Source organism: Corvus cornix, chromosome 1, assembly GCF_000738735.6.
Source record: "Corvus cornix cornix isolate S_Up_H32 chromosome 1, ASM73873v5, whole genome shotgun sequence".
NCBI classification, from domain to species: Eukaryota; Metazoa; Chordata; class Aves; order Passeriformes; family Corvidae; genus Corvus; species Corvus cornix.
In genome coordinates this window covers 16826576-16838615 of record NC_046332.1, presented here as the reverse complement: position 1 = coordinate 16838615, position 12040 = coordinate 16826576, and the positions used below count along the sequence as shown (strand labels likewise).

The window sequence follows — 12040 nt, the reverse complement described above, 5'->3', positions numbered from 1 at the left end:
TCCGCAGCAGAGGCAAACGTTACAGCAGGGAAGGCTGTGACATGGAACTGCAGGGAGGCAGAATATTAGGAGAAAAGTCAAAGGAAAGGAGAAAATCTTCTCCTCCCAAAGAATTGGGAGTGGTGATACCTCCCTTCTTCCCCCAGATGAAGGTCACCCTCAGCAGTTCACAGCCTGATTATTCCCAACCCTGAGAGAGCAGAAAGGAGGCATGTGCAAGATCTTCATTTTCATGCTGTTTCATGCTGTGCTGCAGCCCGCACTTTTCCTAATAAAGAGCAGGGGACCCAGATGAGTGGCAGGATTTGCTTTGCCAGAACACACCTGAAGCTATTCCAGCTTGGAGGTGTGCACAGTACATGCTGTCTGGAAGACGGACATACACTGACCTGGGTATTCACATTTGAATTGCATCAGGATAAGCATTTACATAAATGAAAAGTGAGAAGGAAGTGTTACAAAGCTTTACCAGCATGGGAGGAGAGAACTGTTCTGCATAGATGTAAGATAGAATGATTGGTGGAGTTGTGCTCCCTGGGATTTAAAGTTCAAGTATTCAAAAAAACTCAAAAGTGCGTATCCATCCATAAAGCATGAATGTGCAGGCTCACAAATGCACAGGTGAATTGTATTTTCATACAAGAAGTACTTTTGTAATTGTAAGGGATGCACAGTCAAAGCCCTGTTTGTTCATGTGTCCTCAGAAAGGGACACCTTCTGGGAAGCCAGGTGTCCCAAGGATGGGTGGTCAGCACTGTCCAAAAAGGACTTATCCTTGGTGGCTCAAGCTGAGAACTTCAACACTGAAGTACTTGCATTCATTTTTAAAAGACTTTTTTAAATTTTCATTTTTTTATGTCAAACCAACTACTCCCTGGAGCAAGGGCACTTACACTGAGTGAACTTTAGGAAAGAAAGTTTGACTACAGTTTTGGTTATTTCCCAGTAACCTTTCTAACGTGACCTGGGACAAAAGTTGAAATTAAACGTTACATGAAACTAAAGATTTGCTAATCCCAAAACATAATGCTGAAAATTACAGTGTATTGTAGCACTTGGGTTTCTATTGTTCAAATCCTAAATTAGGGGGAAAAAAGTGAGAGCAGAAAGCTGCATGATCACAAAGCTGGTATGAAATATTAGTGGTCACTAAGCAGCTGGAGACTGAAACTCTGGAGCAGGGCACCTTGGGGCCAGATAGCTCAGCTCTGTTCACTCAGATAGTGGATGTTGTCATTGCCATTGAGACTCCAGAGCTACACAGAGATAGTACATTTACTTTAGTTTGTCCTTACTGTATCACTGACTTTGTTTATAAATTAAATTACAGAATAAAACAGAGGTCCTAGATGCTCTTTCCTCGAGCCTTCTCTTCCAATGCTCTTCTCAAGGCAGTTTTTACTGAATAAAATCTCAGCTCCTGTCAGCTGGAATAATTCCCATGAAAATTCCTGTCCCCTTTAAAGATTTGTCTAAAGGAGTCTTTGCAAAATGGAGCAAAATCACCCCACCATTCTTTGTGGTTACTATTCATAGAACTATTAATTATTACCTTAGGCATACTAAACAATTGCAACACATGAAAGATAAACTTTGCAGAATATCCTACTTCACCTCGACTACAAAACAACAAATTTCAAACAAAAATACCTGCTAGGAAGAGTCGGAGAGGGAGAGATGGCCTCGTTCATAAAAATACAAGCTATTAAATGTTTCTCTCTTATTTACTCCCCTCCTTTAGAGCCAAAACAGTGACTTACTCTTTCTCTGGATGCCAGCGGATGGGTTTGTCTGTGATCAGTTTCCCGCTTGGCTGAACTTCTCAGCTGTGGCTGGGAGTGGGGTCAGTCTGCAGGGCAGGCAGCAGTGCCTTGTCTCTCACTCGATGCTGCTCTTTTATGTTGTCAAGAGCCAGCACCCCATGGCATTCCCCCACCAGCCAGGAGTGTGGTCCAAGGTCTGCCCCAACCATTAACACCACCCGTGCCATTCTGTCAGGCATGAAGGGCTGGCCTGGAAATGCTCAGAAGTGCCAGCCAGCTCCCTGCTCGCTCTGTGAGGGGAGCTGGGGTGCTTGGCTGCTGACCTGTGTTCACAGGGGATTGGCCAGCCTGGTGTGCACAGACAGAGGCAGGACCTCTGGCACTTTGCTCCCCTCATGGCTCTGTGCTGGCCATCCACCTGGGGAGCCCTGTGACTGTCCCCATGGGACATATTCTGCTCTGTCTGCTTCCTGGGGACTTTGAGTGGAGGTTTAAAACAGAACTTCAGGCAAAGTTGGAAAGCCTGCTCAGTCAGCTGGAGGGAGTAACTGGAAAGCCGTAAGAGGAATGCCTGAGATCACCTGGCTTGAGGAGAAGAGGAGACTGTGAGGGGAAACCTCATAGCAGTGTGCAGCTTCCTCATGAGGCTGCAGAGGGGCAGGCACTGATCTCTGCTCTCTGTGACAGTCCCAAGGGAATGGCCTGAAGATGTATGAGGGGAGGTTTAGGCTGGATATTAGGAAAAGGTTCTTCCCCTAGAAGGTGGTTGGGCACTGAACAGGCTTCCCAGGTCATGGCCCCAAGGCTGCCAGAGCTTAACAAGCATTTGGACAATGCTCTCAGGCACAGGGTGGGATTGTTGGAGTGTTCTGTGCAGGGCCAGGAACTGGAATCAATGATCCTTGTGGGTCCCTTCCAGTTCAGGATATTCTATGATTCTATGAAATTTTCAGTCACAGCTTATCAGAGGCACAACTGGCTCTCAACTGTTCAAACATTGTGTATGCTTCTCCACAATCCAGCATGGAAAACGCCACCTTTGTGGCATGTTTTACATTCCTGTTTTCACAGCAGAGTACCTACTGAATGCTAGAATTTCTGCTGTTAGCCTGGGACTAACTGTCCTGAATAAGCAGAGAGATTATTTGCAAGGACTCATGAGCAGCTTCACAAGGAAATGCAGTAGGAGTACCCTAAAAATAATCATGAGGCAATGTGCTGTGGGACAAAGGCACTCTAGTAGGGCACATGTAAGGAACAAAGACTAAGATTTGCTGTGGTTCAAATGAAAAGATATTTGCTGCTTTTTCAAAAATGATGCCTGGCCTTTACATGCCCCAGGTCCCTCTGGGAATGGCCGATAACTGGTACCACTGAAAGGGCATTTGGCCAAAGTCAGGAGGAGTTAGGGTGCCATTCAGGGCCTGGACATACAGGCTTTTTTTTTATCTAGCAAACAGTGCACCTGGCCAAGCCATGAGCAGACAGTTTCTCCAGAAAGCTGGGGGAAATGGTGTCAAAGGCTTTACTAAAGCCCAGGTAGACACATCCACAGCCTTTCACTCACCTACTGAGCAGGTCATCTTGTCACAGAAGCCAGGTTGGTCAAGCAGGACCTGCCTTTCACAAACCCATGTTGGCCAGGCCTGATCCCCTGGTTGTTCTGCATGTGCCACGTGATGGCACTCAGGATGGTATGCTCCATCACCTTTCAAGGTACCTGAGACTTTTCCTCATTCTTTGTCTCTGTGTTTCCCCAGCCATCCAATAAAGGAGATTCTCCTTAGCCCCCGTTTTGTGGTTAATGTATTTATAGAAACATTTATTTTACTGTCTTTTACAGCAGTGGCCAGATGGGCTTCCACTCTTCTCATTTTCTCCCTGCATAACCTCATGATATCCTTGTTGGTTTCCTGATTTGCTGCCCCTTCTTTCAAGTGTCATAAACTCTCCTTTTTACTCTGAGTTCCAGACAAAGTTCTCTTCCTTCTGGCTGCTTCTTTCAGCATACCCTGCTCCTGCGCCCGGAAGATTCCTTACAGCATGTTCAGCCTTCCTGGCCTCCTTTGCCCTTCAGGACAGCATCCCAAGGGACTCTGTCAACCAGGCCCTTGAACAGGCCTAAGTCTGCTCTCAGGGAGTCCAAGGTGGCAGTTCTGCTGACTCCCCTCCTTACTGCTCCAAGAATCCAAAACTCTATCCTTTCATGGTCACTGTGCCCAGGGTAGCCTCCCACCATAGTAACATGCACTAGTCCTCCTCTCCTGACAAACAGCACATCCAGCAGGTGCCTTCTCTAGCTGCCCCCTCACCAGCTGTGTCAGGAACATCTCTTCCACACACTCCAGGAACCTCCCGAACTCTCTCCTCTCTACTGGATTGCCCCTGTGAAGACAAGGGCTGGCCATCATGAGACTTCTTGTCTGCCTCTTGGTCCTGGCTGGGTGATCTGTACCCAGCTCCCACCTGGATATCTGCCCTGTTGGCCTTCCCCATGATTCTCACCCACCAACCCTTGACACTTGCATCACCACTGTCAGGCTCTAGACAGTCAAAACACTCCCTCACATACAGGGCTACCACACCACCTCTCATTCCTTGCCTGTCCATTCTGAAGAGTTCATCACCATCCATTGCACCACTCCAGTGGTGCCAGTCATCCCGCTATGTCTCTGTGATGGCAACTATGCCATAGTTTTCCTCTTGCACCATGCCTTCCAGGTTCTCCTGTTTGCTGCCCACACTGCAGGCGTTGGGTGGGGCAGATGCACTTCAGCTGGGTTATTGATCCTGATGCCTTTTTGGGGAGAGAAGCTCCAATTCCTGAGTGACCATTCTCAGGAGCTTCCATGGTTTCTAGCACATCAATAACACTTGCATCCTTGCCACTTCATGGATCTCCATTCCCTACATCTACTGAGATGGTAGCCTGAACGACCTCACTAATACACCATCCCTCAAACAGCATCAAGCCACTCCCAGGCTTATCTCCAGTGACCTGGTTTTTACCTCCTTTCCCCTTCAAATCCAGTTTAAGGCTCACTCAACATGGCCTGCTAACTCCTGCACAAAGATCCTTTTCCCTCTGAGGCAGGTATACCCAGTCTGCCACCAGTAGGCTTGTTGTCATCTAAACTGACCCATGATCAAAAACCCCAAAAATTCTGTTGGTGGCCTAAAGCCAGGGATTTGTCTGTACAACTTTCCTGTTTCTACTCTGAGCAGTAGCCCCCCCAGACCAACCTCCCCAGTTTTACTGCTGACCATGACATCCTGTGGTTTGGAATATGCCTGGGGTCAGTTGGGGTCCAATGTCCTGGCCATGTCCCTTTCCAACTCCTTTCACACCCACACCCTACTTGCTGGGGGGGCAGCGTGAGGAGCACCAAAGACCTTGATGCTCAGCACTGACTGAAACATCCCTGGTTTATCAGTGCTCCCTCCAGCAAAAATCCAAACCACAGCCCCAGGGAACAAATGGAATGCCTCCTCTGCCCAACACAGTACCTTCTCCATCCCTTATTCTATGCCATGTACATCCTGCTCAGGTCCAATACCCACCACCCCCTTCCCACCCTTAGCTATCATGCACAGATATCATTCCCCTCATCCATGGACCACTACTATGAAATGTACATAAAATGCCCATAAAATGTCCACAAATGTTCACAAAATCATAGAATCTCAGACTGGTTTGGGAGGGACCTTAAAGCTCATCTTGTTCGAAACCCCTGCCATGAGCAGGGACACCTTCCACTGGACCAGGTTGCTCTCCATGCCCTATCCAATATCGAACATTTCCAGGGATGGGGCATATACCTGCTCTAGTTTGGCTTTCTGCATGGCTGCAGTGCCTCTAAGGGTGTACCTGCTCTTTGGTGGCTTATGCATGGCCACACACTTTCAGGTGTTCCAGCATGACCTCCAGCACAGCTACAGAAAACTTCAAGGTGTACCTTCTCTGGCATGGTCTTATCCTTGGGGCACATTCCCTTCAGAGGTGCTCCTGCTGCAGCACGGACATACCCACAGGTCACAGTAAGCAGAAGCAACCACTAATGAGAACCAGACTAATTTACAGTAAGGCGAGCACAGGAGCCTGTGGTTTTACTTTCCCTTCCTCCTTAGCCTCCAGGGCTGCCCTGGCCAGGCTCTCCTCCCACCAGAGCTTACTTCTTGTCCCAGGTGCCCCGAGGGGACAGTGTCTCCTTCTCCTCACCAGAGTCCCCCTAGCTGGATTCCTGCCCTCAGGCAGGAATAGTGCTGCTTGTACTTCCCCCACTACAGCAAATCCTCTGTGTGCCATCCCAGTGAGCCCCAGGACCTCTCCTCCTCGGTGTCCCCAGCACCTCCAGCTCTCATCCCCCTGACCCCTCATCACCCATTGATAACCCCCATATCTGGCTGTTGTCCATCTCCCTGCTGGCTGACGGGGCTCCTCATCTGGGGAGGACCCTGCTCCTGATGGACATGAACCCTGCCGGTATTTGGGGGTGATGGGCGAGCATGGCCAAGTTGCTGCTACCAGCATAGGAGGAGTCAGAGGTGGCTGAGCCACATGACTGATAAAGTCTTGGGGGTTCACTTTGGCTTTGGCGCCCAGCTGTAGGCTGCCATCCCAATGTCATGAGCCTTGGTCCCATGGTCCCACTGCTTTGTTTCTGAACCTCCAAGCGTGCTGTACCCTGCTGTGCAGACCTGGGTCCCCAGGGAGAGGTATTGCTGCTGACCTGAGCCACAGCCTACGCTGTCCTCAGCAGCACAACAGGGATTGGGGAAAGCACTGCGTGCTGGGTCAGGAGCACCCCGCACCCATGCACTCAGAGGGTCAGGACATGCTGCTGGCTGGGACCCAGTAGGGCTGCTCCACCCAGCAGGGTGACACAGCAGGGCAGGTCTCAGCTGGTGCCGGCATCAGCGTCTGGGTCAGTGCTGGGACATGTGCTGAGGAGGGGCTCTGGACTGTGATGCAGCTGGGGTGCTTTCCCCCAGCCTGCCCTGCATCTCTCAGCAGCCCCTCCCAGGCCCCGCCACTCTCCCTGAGCTGACCTTGCTCCTGCTGCCACACCTCTGCAGCCACTTGAGGAGCAACCAGTTGCTTCCCTGTTCACAGCACCGTGGCATCTGGGGGCTTCCCTCAGGGTGGCTCTGCCCTGATGGAGCATCTACCCTGATGGAGCAACTGCTGGCCAGGACCCTGGCTGCTGGCAGCCCCCCACACCAGCAAGACCTCCACCTCATCAAGGAGATGGTGTTGGACATGGCCCCCACCTTCTTAGGTGCTACTGTGTCCACAGGAGCATACCAGTGCCACCAATCTATCCGTGTCAGCTGCTCCACCTCCACCTTTCTCTGGAAAACAGGCAACCTGCCCTTCAACTGGGATGCCATCTTCGTGATGGAGACCTGCTACAGTGTCCCTACCAAGGACTTCTTCCATGAGGACAAGGAGGTTCTCATCCCGCTTTTCCAGATGTTTGAGGTGGTTGACATCGCCCTCTTCCAGCTCTGTTTCTGACTGTGCTCAGCACCTACAACTGTGAGTTTGTGAGAGGTGATGAACCCGCAAGACAGTCTCTCCAGCCACTGGGCCACGGGGACATGTGGCAGGGAATGGTCCTGTCCCACCAGCCCTGCCAGGACAGGGATGTCTCGATCTTGGTTGTGGGGTGGGCAATGGGGGCGTGTGCCATGGGCACCATGGCCTTGAGCATCTCTGAGCTGCTCTGACCTGGGGTTTGCACTAGGATCCATGGGCAGCAAAGTGTGACACAGCATGGCATGGCACAACATGAGATGGCACGGCATGGCTGTGCTGTGCAGTGAGGAGCATGCTGCTGCCATCACACTGCAGCAAGGAAAAGGGTCGGGGATGGAGCCACCAGCATCACAGGGACAGCAGGACAGAATGGGGGACACAGAGATATCCACACACAGTCCTGCACAGCAGGTATCTGTGCCCAGCTCAGCCTGGCCATAGTGCCACTGCCCCCAGGATATTGGCTGAGCCTGGCAGAGGCCTTTGCTGAGTGGCAGCTGGGGTGTCGGGATGCAGCTGAGTGTGGGGTCTGTGAGAGGCTCTCCCAGGGATGGAGGCTGGCATTAACCGAGCCTAGGGGGTGTAGCAGGGCTGCCTTGGGCGAGTCCCTGCCCAGGTGGCTGCGCCGCTGCTTGCCTTCCCCTGGCTCCTAAGAGTCACTGTGGGACTGGGGTGTCCCCAGGGGGCTCCTGTGGCTCCCTCCCCATGAGGGCAGCTCATGGGGGCTGCATCTGGAGGCTTCTCCATCCCCCCCATCCTTATCCCTCACATTCTGAGCATCCTGAAGTGTGACGCCCATAGCCCAGGGGTTGCTCAAGGGGTTCGGGATCTGTTCCCCAGCCTGTCCCACAGCCCAGGGGGGTTGCAGCCCCCACAAGCACCTGAGGGAGCAAGAAGGAGGCTGGCACCCAAGAGCAGGGGCCCTGCCAGCACAGGATTGTTAGGGGGGCTGCCCCATGGAGCAGCAGATGAGACTCAGCAATGCCATGCTGATGCCATGAAGATTTTTGCCTTTTCTTTGATACCCCTGTTATACCTTTTACAACTTCTGTATTCCTAGTGCTTTTTGCCTACATTCTTGGACTTGTTTGTCAAGCTAAGAGACTAAACATTTTAGAAGCTTCGTAGTTAGGGATCAGTGTGCCTCAGACCCCAAGGTCCTCTCCAGAACATATTCTGTAAACCAAGATAGAACCATCCAGGGGAAGGTTCCTTGGGGAGGGGGGCTCACTTGAGCCTCTCATTGGGGAATCTTTGATAGATATGCTAATTAGTAAAACCTATAATGTTATACCCAATGTTGGGGGGGAAGAAAGAGAGACACAGAGACACAGGGAAAGACTCAGTGGGGTGCATCTCGATGCATATGACCTGGATGTGTACACCTAAGGATCCTTAAAAATAAATACCAAGGTAAAATCCCTTTTCCCCTTCTAACCGTGTATGCCTCTTGATTTTAAGACCAGGAAAAGGCATGAGTTGCTGGCGACCACGAAGGGACCCTAAAGACCTTGAAACTCACAGTCTTGGGTTGGAACACATCTTGCTTTGCCCCTCTCTTTGCCGGCAAATTACAGAGGAGCCAGAGCAACAATCTAAGACTGTGACCAGGACTTTAGGACCCAGCACGAAAAGGCATCAATGCTGGGGAACAGCCCCAACCCCCCAGGTGCAGAGAGGGATGTGATGGGCCCATCTCCCGGGGCCCCTGCAGCCCAGGCCTTCCCCACCCATCCCCTCCTCCAGGGCAGGGCACAGCCATGCTGGCAGGTATTCCCTGGGCAGAACTGGGACTGACTGTGGCTCTCCAGCCCTTCACCAGGCAGGAAGGGGTTCAGGAATGGATCCTGCCCTTCACAGGCACCACGGCTACCTCCTCTCCCTCCCTCCTCATCCCACAGGTGCCCTCTACACCCATGGGCAGCACCATCTCCAGGATGCAGGTAACACTGGGCAGCCTTGATGTAGTTTAATAAACTCTGGGGTCCCAGAGCCAGCTATGGGCAGGGCTGGTGCCAGCCAAGGCAGCGCTCCTGGCTCAGCTTGGGGCACCAGGAGCCCCACTCACAGTGGGGTCAGCACATGTGGGGCCAGCACATGTGGGGCCATGCAGTCCCCAAAGCAGGTAACAGAGACGGGTCTCTGGAGGTGTCACATGCCCAGGCAGTGGTGTGGGGCTGTCAGAGCAGGGCACTCACCCAGCATGAGTTGCTCCCCCACCTCAGCCCAGCCCCGCACTCTTCCCAGTGACAGGGGCCAGTGCTGGGAATGGCCATCGCACCTCCCTGGTGTCGACACCGAGGGGACTGAGCACCACGCAGGTGAAGTTGGTGTGCAGGTGCTGGGTGTTGAAGGAGCTGAAGTGCAGGTCACGGTGCAGGGCCAACCCTGAGCCCTCCAGCGCCTCTCTGTGGACCCAGTGGGGACCAATCAGTGCCCACTCCAGGCTGGCAGACCCTGCCCCAACCGGGGCTGCCCCACTGTCACTGCCCCTCAGGACCCCTGTCCCCACACTCACTGCACTGTCCCCTCACGCACAGCCCCGTCCGGGTGCAGGCTCTCCACGAAGGAGCCGTTCTCCAGCCAGTAGAGCAGCGTCAGCTCCGGCAGTCCACTCAACGCCTCGCACGACACGGTCACGCTCTCACCTGCAGCCGGAGGGGGCCTGAAGGTCAGGGGGGCTGCAAGGCTCCCCAGTGCCCCCCAGGAACAGGCACAGCCCCCCTTCCCAACTAAGGGGAACATCCCCCCACCTCATCAGCACCCCGAAATCTTGACTGTGGGTGGAGGATTCACCTTGTGTCTGCTGGAGGCTGGCACAGGAGTTGACCCCCACTGCAGCCTCTCCACCCTTAGGCCCTGCCATGGCAGCGAGGGTCTCTCACCTGGGGGGGGGGGCTCTGCCGGCATCCGCAGGATGGTGATGCTGGGCGGCGGCAAGGCCATGGCACCTGGGGGAGCAGAGTGGGGTGAGGCAGGAGGTCAAGAGTGACCCCGAGACCCCACATTTTTGTAGTGGGTGAGGGGGCACGGTCCCATAAAGGGACAGGGGCACTGCTTGTCCCCAGACCCCTGCACAGGCCTCTTGACGGGCATAGAGCCCGGGGCTGACCTTAGGCTCCCCGGCCCCCCAGTAACCCCCACTTACCTGTGCAGCGAGCGGCCAGGCCCCAGCAGAGCAGGAGGATCCAAGCGGGGGCTCCCAGGGGCCCTGCGGGCAAAAATGGAGCTCAGTGCTGGGCACACAGGGATGCTCCCCATGAGACTGGGGCGGTTCCCCTAGCATTCCCTGAGCCTGGGATGGTCCTGTCCTCTCAGCATCCTCCCAGCTGGCCATGGTCCCCCCAGCATCCCCCAAGTGGAGGATCCCGTACCCTCGCATCCACCCAGCAGCCCCCGAGTCTGGGATGCTCCCGTACCCCCCAGCATCCTCCTCCCCGGGTCCCTCAAGTCGCGGCTGGTGCTCCTCAAGGCTGTCTGCCCACCGCTGCTCCGGTCCATGCGGAGAGACCGCGGCTCAGACACGGGGCGGCGGCGCTCCGGCCCGCGGCGCTTTATCAGGCGGCCCGGGGAGGGGCGAGAGGCAGAGCCGTGACTCACCGGGAGCCGCCCTCGGTCCCGGCCGCGGCGACGTGGCGCGACGCCACCACACGGGGACCCGCACCTGGACGCTGATGTGTGTCGATGGGTCCTTTGCCGCCATGTCCCCAAGCCCCCAGAACGTGCCTAGTGTCCCCAGCACTCCATGTCCCTGGGCTCTCTGTCCCCTGCACCTGGGGGTACACAACCCTCAGGCACTCCCATGACCGGCATCCCATGACCCTCCCCGCCCCACATCCCCCCCTGCCCCTGAGGGAGCATCCTTGGGCTCCCCAGGGATGTAGGAGTGGGGCCCAGCTGGGCCCCCCAATGTCCAGCACATAGGGCGCCGGCTGAGTGTCACAGGATTCTGAACATGCTGGTTTGCTCATCAGTGCTTTGGGATCAGGGGCAAGGCACGGTCTGCACAGAAGGAAGGTGGGTGAAGCCCCCAGGAGACTGAATAAACAATGGCTGGGGGAGCCTGGGTGCTGGCCCCTGGGTGGCCCAGCTGGTGCAGGACAACATCTTAGCAGATAGAAACCCCTAGGGCTTTAGTTCTCGGCTGCGGGAAGTCTCAGCAGGGGACTGGCTGTAGCAAGCCCTCTCCTGTGTCCCACAGCAGTGCCCCAGCCCCAGAGCCAGCCCCGTGACAGCAGACGTGGTTTCAACAATCCACTGTCTACAAAACCAGGGGCCAGCCCCTGCACCCCACTCCCCAGCAGCACCAAAGCCGGGAGCCAGTGCAGGCACAGCCATAGGGCAGAAGCAGCCACTTGAGTCACAGGCCCTAGCAAAGGCCTGGAAAAGTCCCTAAACTCCCAGAGAGTTTTGTTATCCCTGTTCCCAGCAGAGCAGGAAGGTGGCAGGAACAGCAGTGTGATCTTGGAGACCTGGCAAGCGTGATACATTCCCAACCTCCTGCTGGGATGAGGCCAGAGGCTGCATCTTCCCCACAGCAACCATGGGTATCCAATGGGCAGTGATGAGCCAGAAGCAGCAGCCAGCTCCTCTGCCACCTCCCTGCTCCCACCAATACCAACCAACCAGCTGAGCTCTGGATCCTACAGGGTGAAAGAGGTGGGCAGGAAATGCAGATAGGTGCTTGGTCATCGTCCACGCAATATCCTTCCCCCGGGACAGATGAAAGGAGGAACCA

The 12040-nt window shown here is 54.5% G+C and overlaps 1 protein-coding gene across 1 annotated transcript; it reads right to left on the bottom strand.

Moving 5' to 3' along the window:
• Window positions 1-4978: 4978 nt before the first annotated feature.
• On the bottom strand, window positions 4979-11989 carry LOC104686977 (interleukin 18 binding protein). Its single transcript, XM_039557188.1, has 6 exons — window positions 10677-11989; window positions 10451-10513; window positions 10188-10253; window positions 9821-9950; window positions 9584-9710; window positions 4979-7169 (listed from the first exon to the last, which is right to left on the bottom strand). The coding sequence occupies exons 1-6, from the start codon at window positions 10801-10803 to the stop codon at window positions 6771-6773; spliced, it is 912 nt and encodes a 303-aa protein (XP_039413122.1). The 5' UTR covers window positions 10804-11989; the 3' UTR covers window positions 4979-6770.
• Between the last annotated feature and the right edge of the window lie 51 nt (window positions 11990-12040).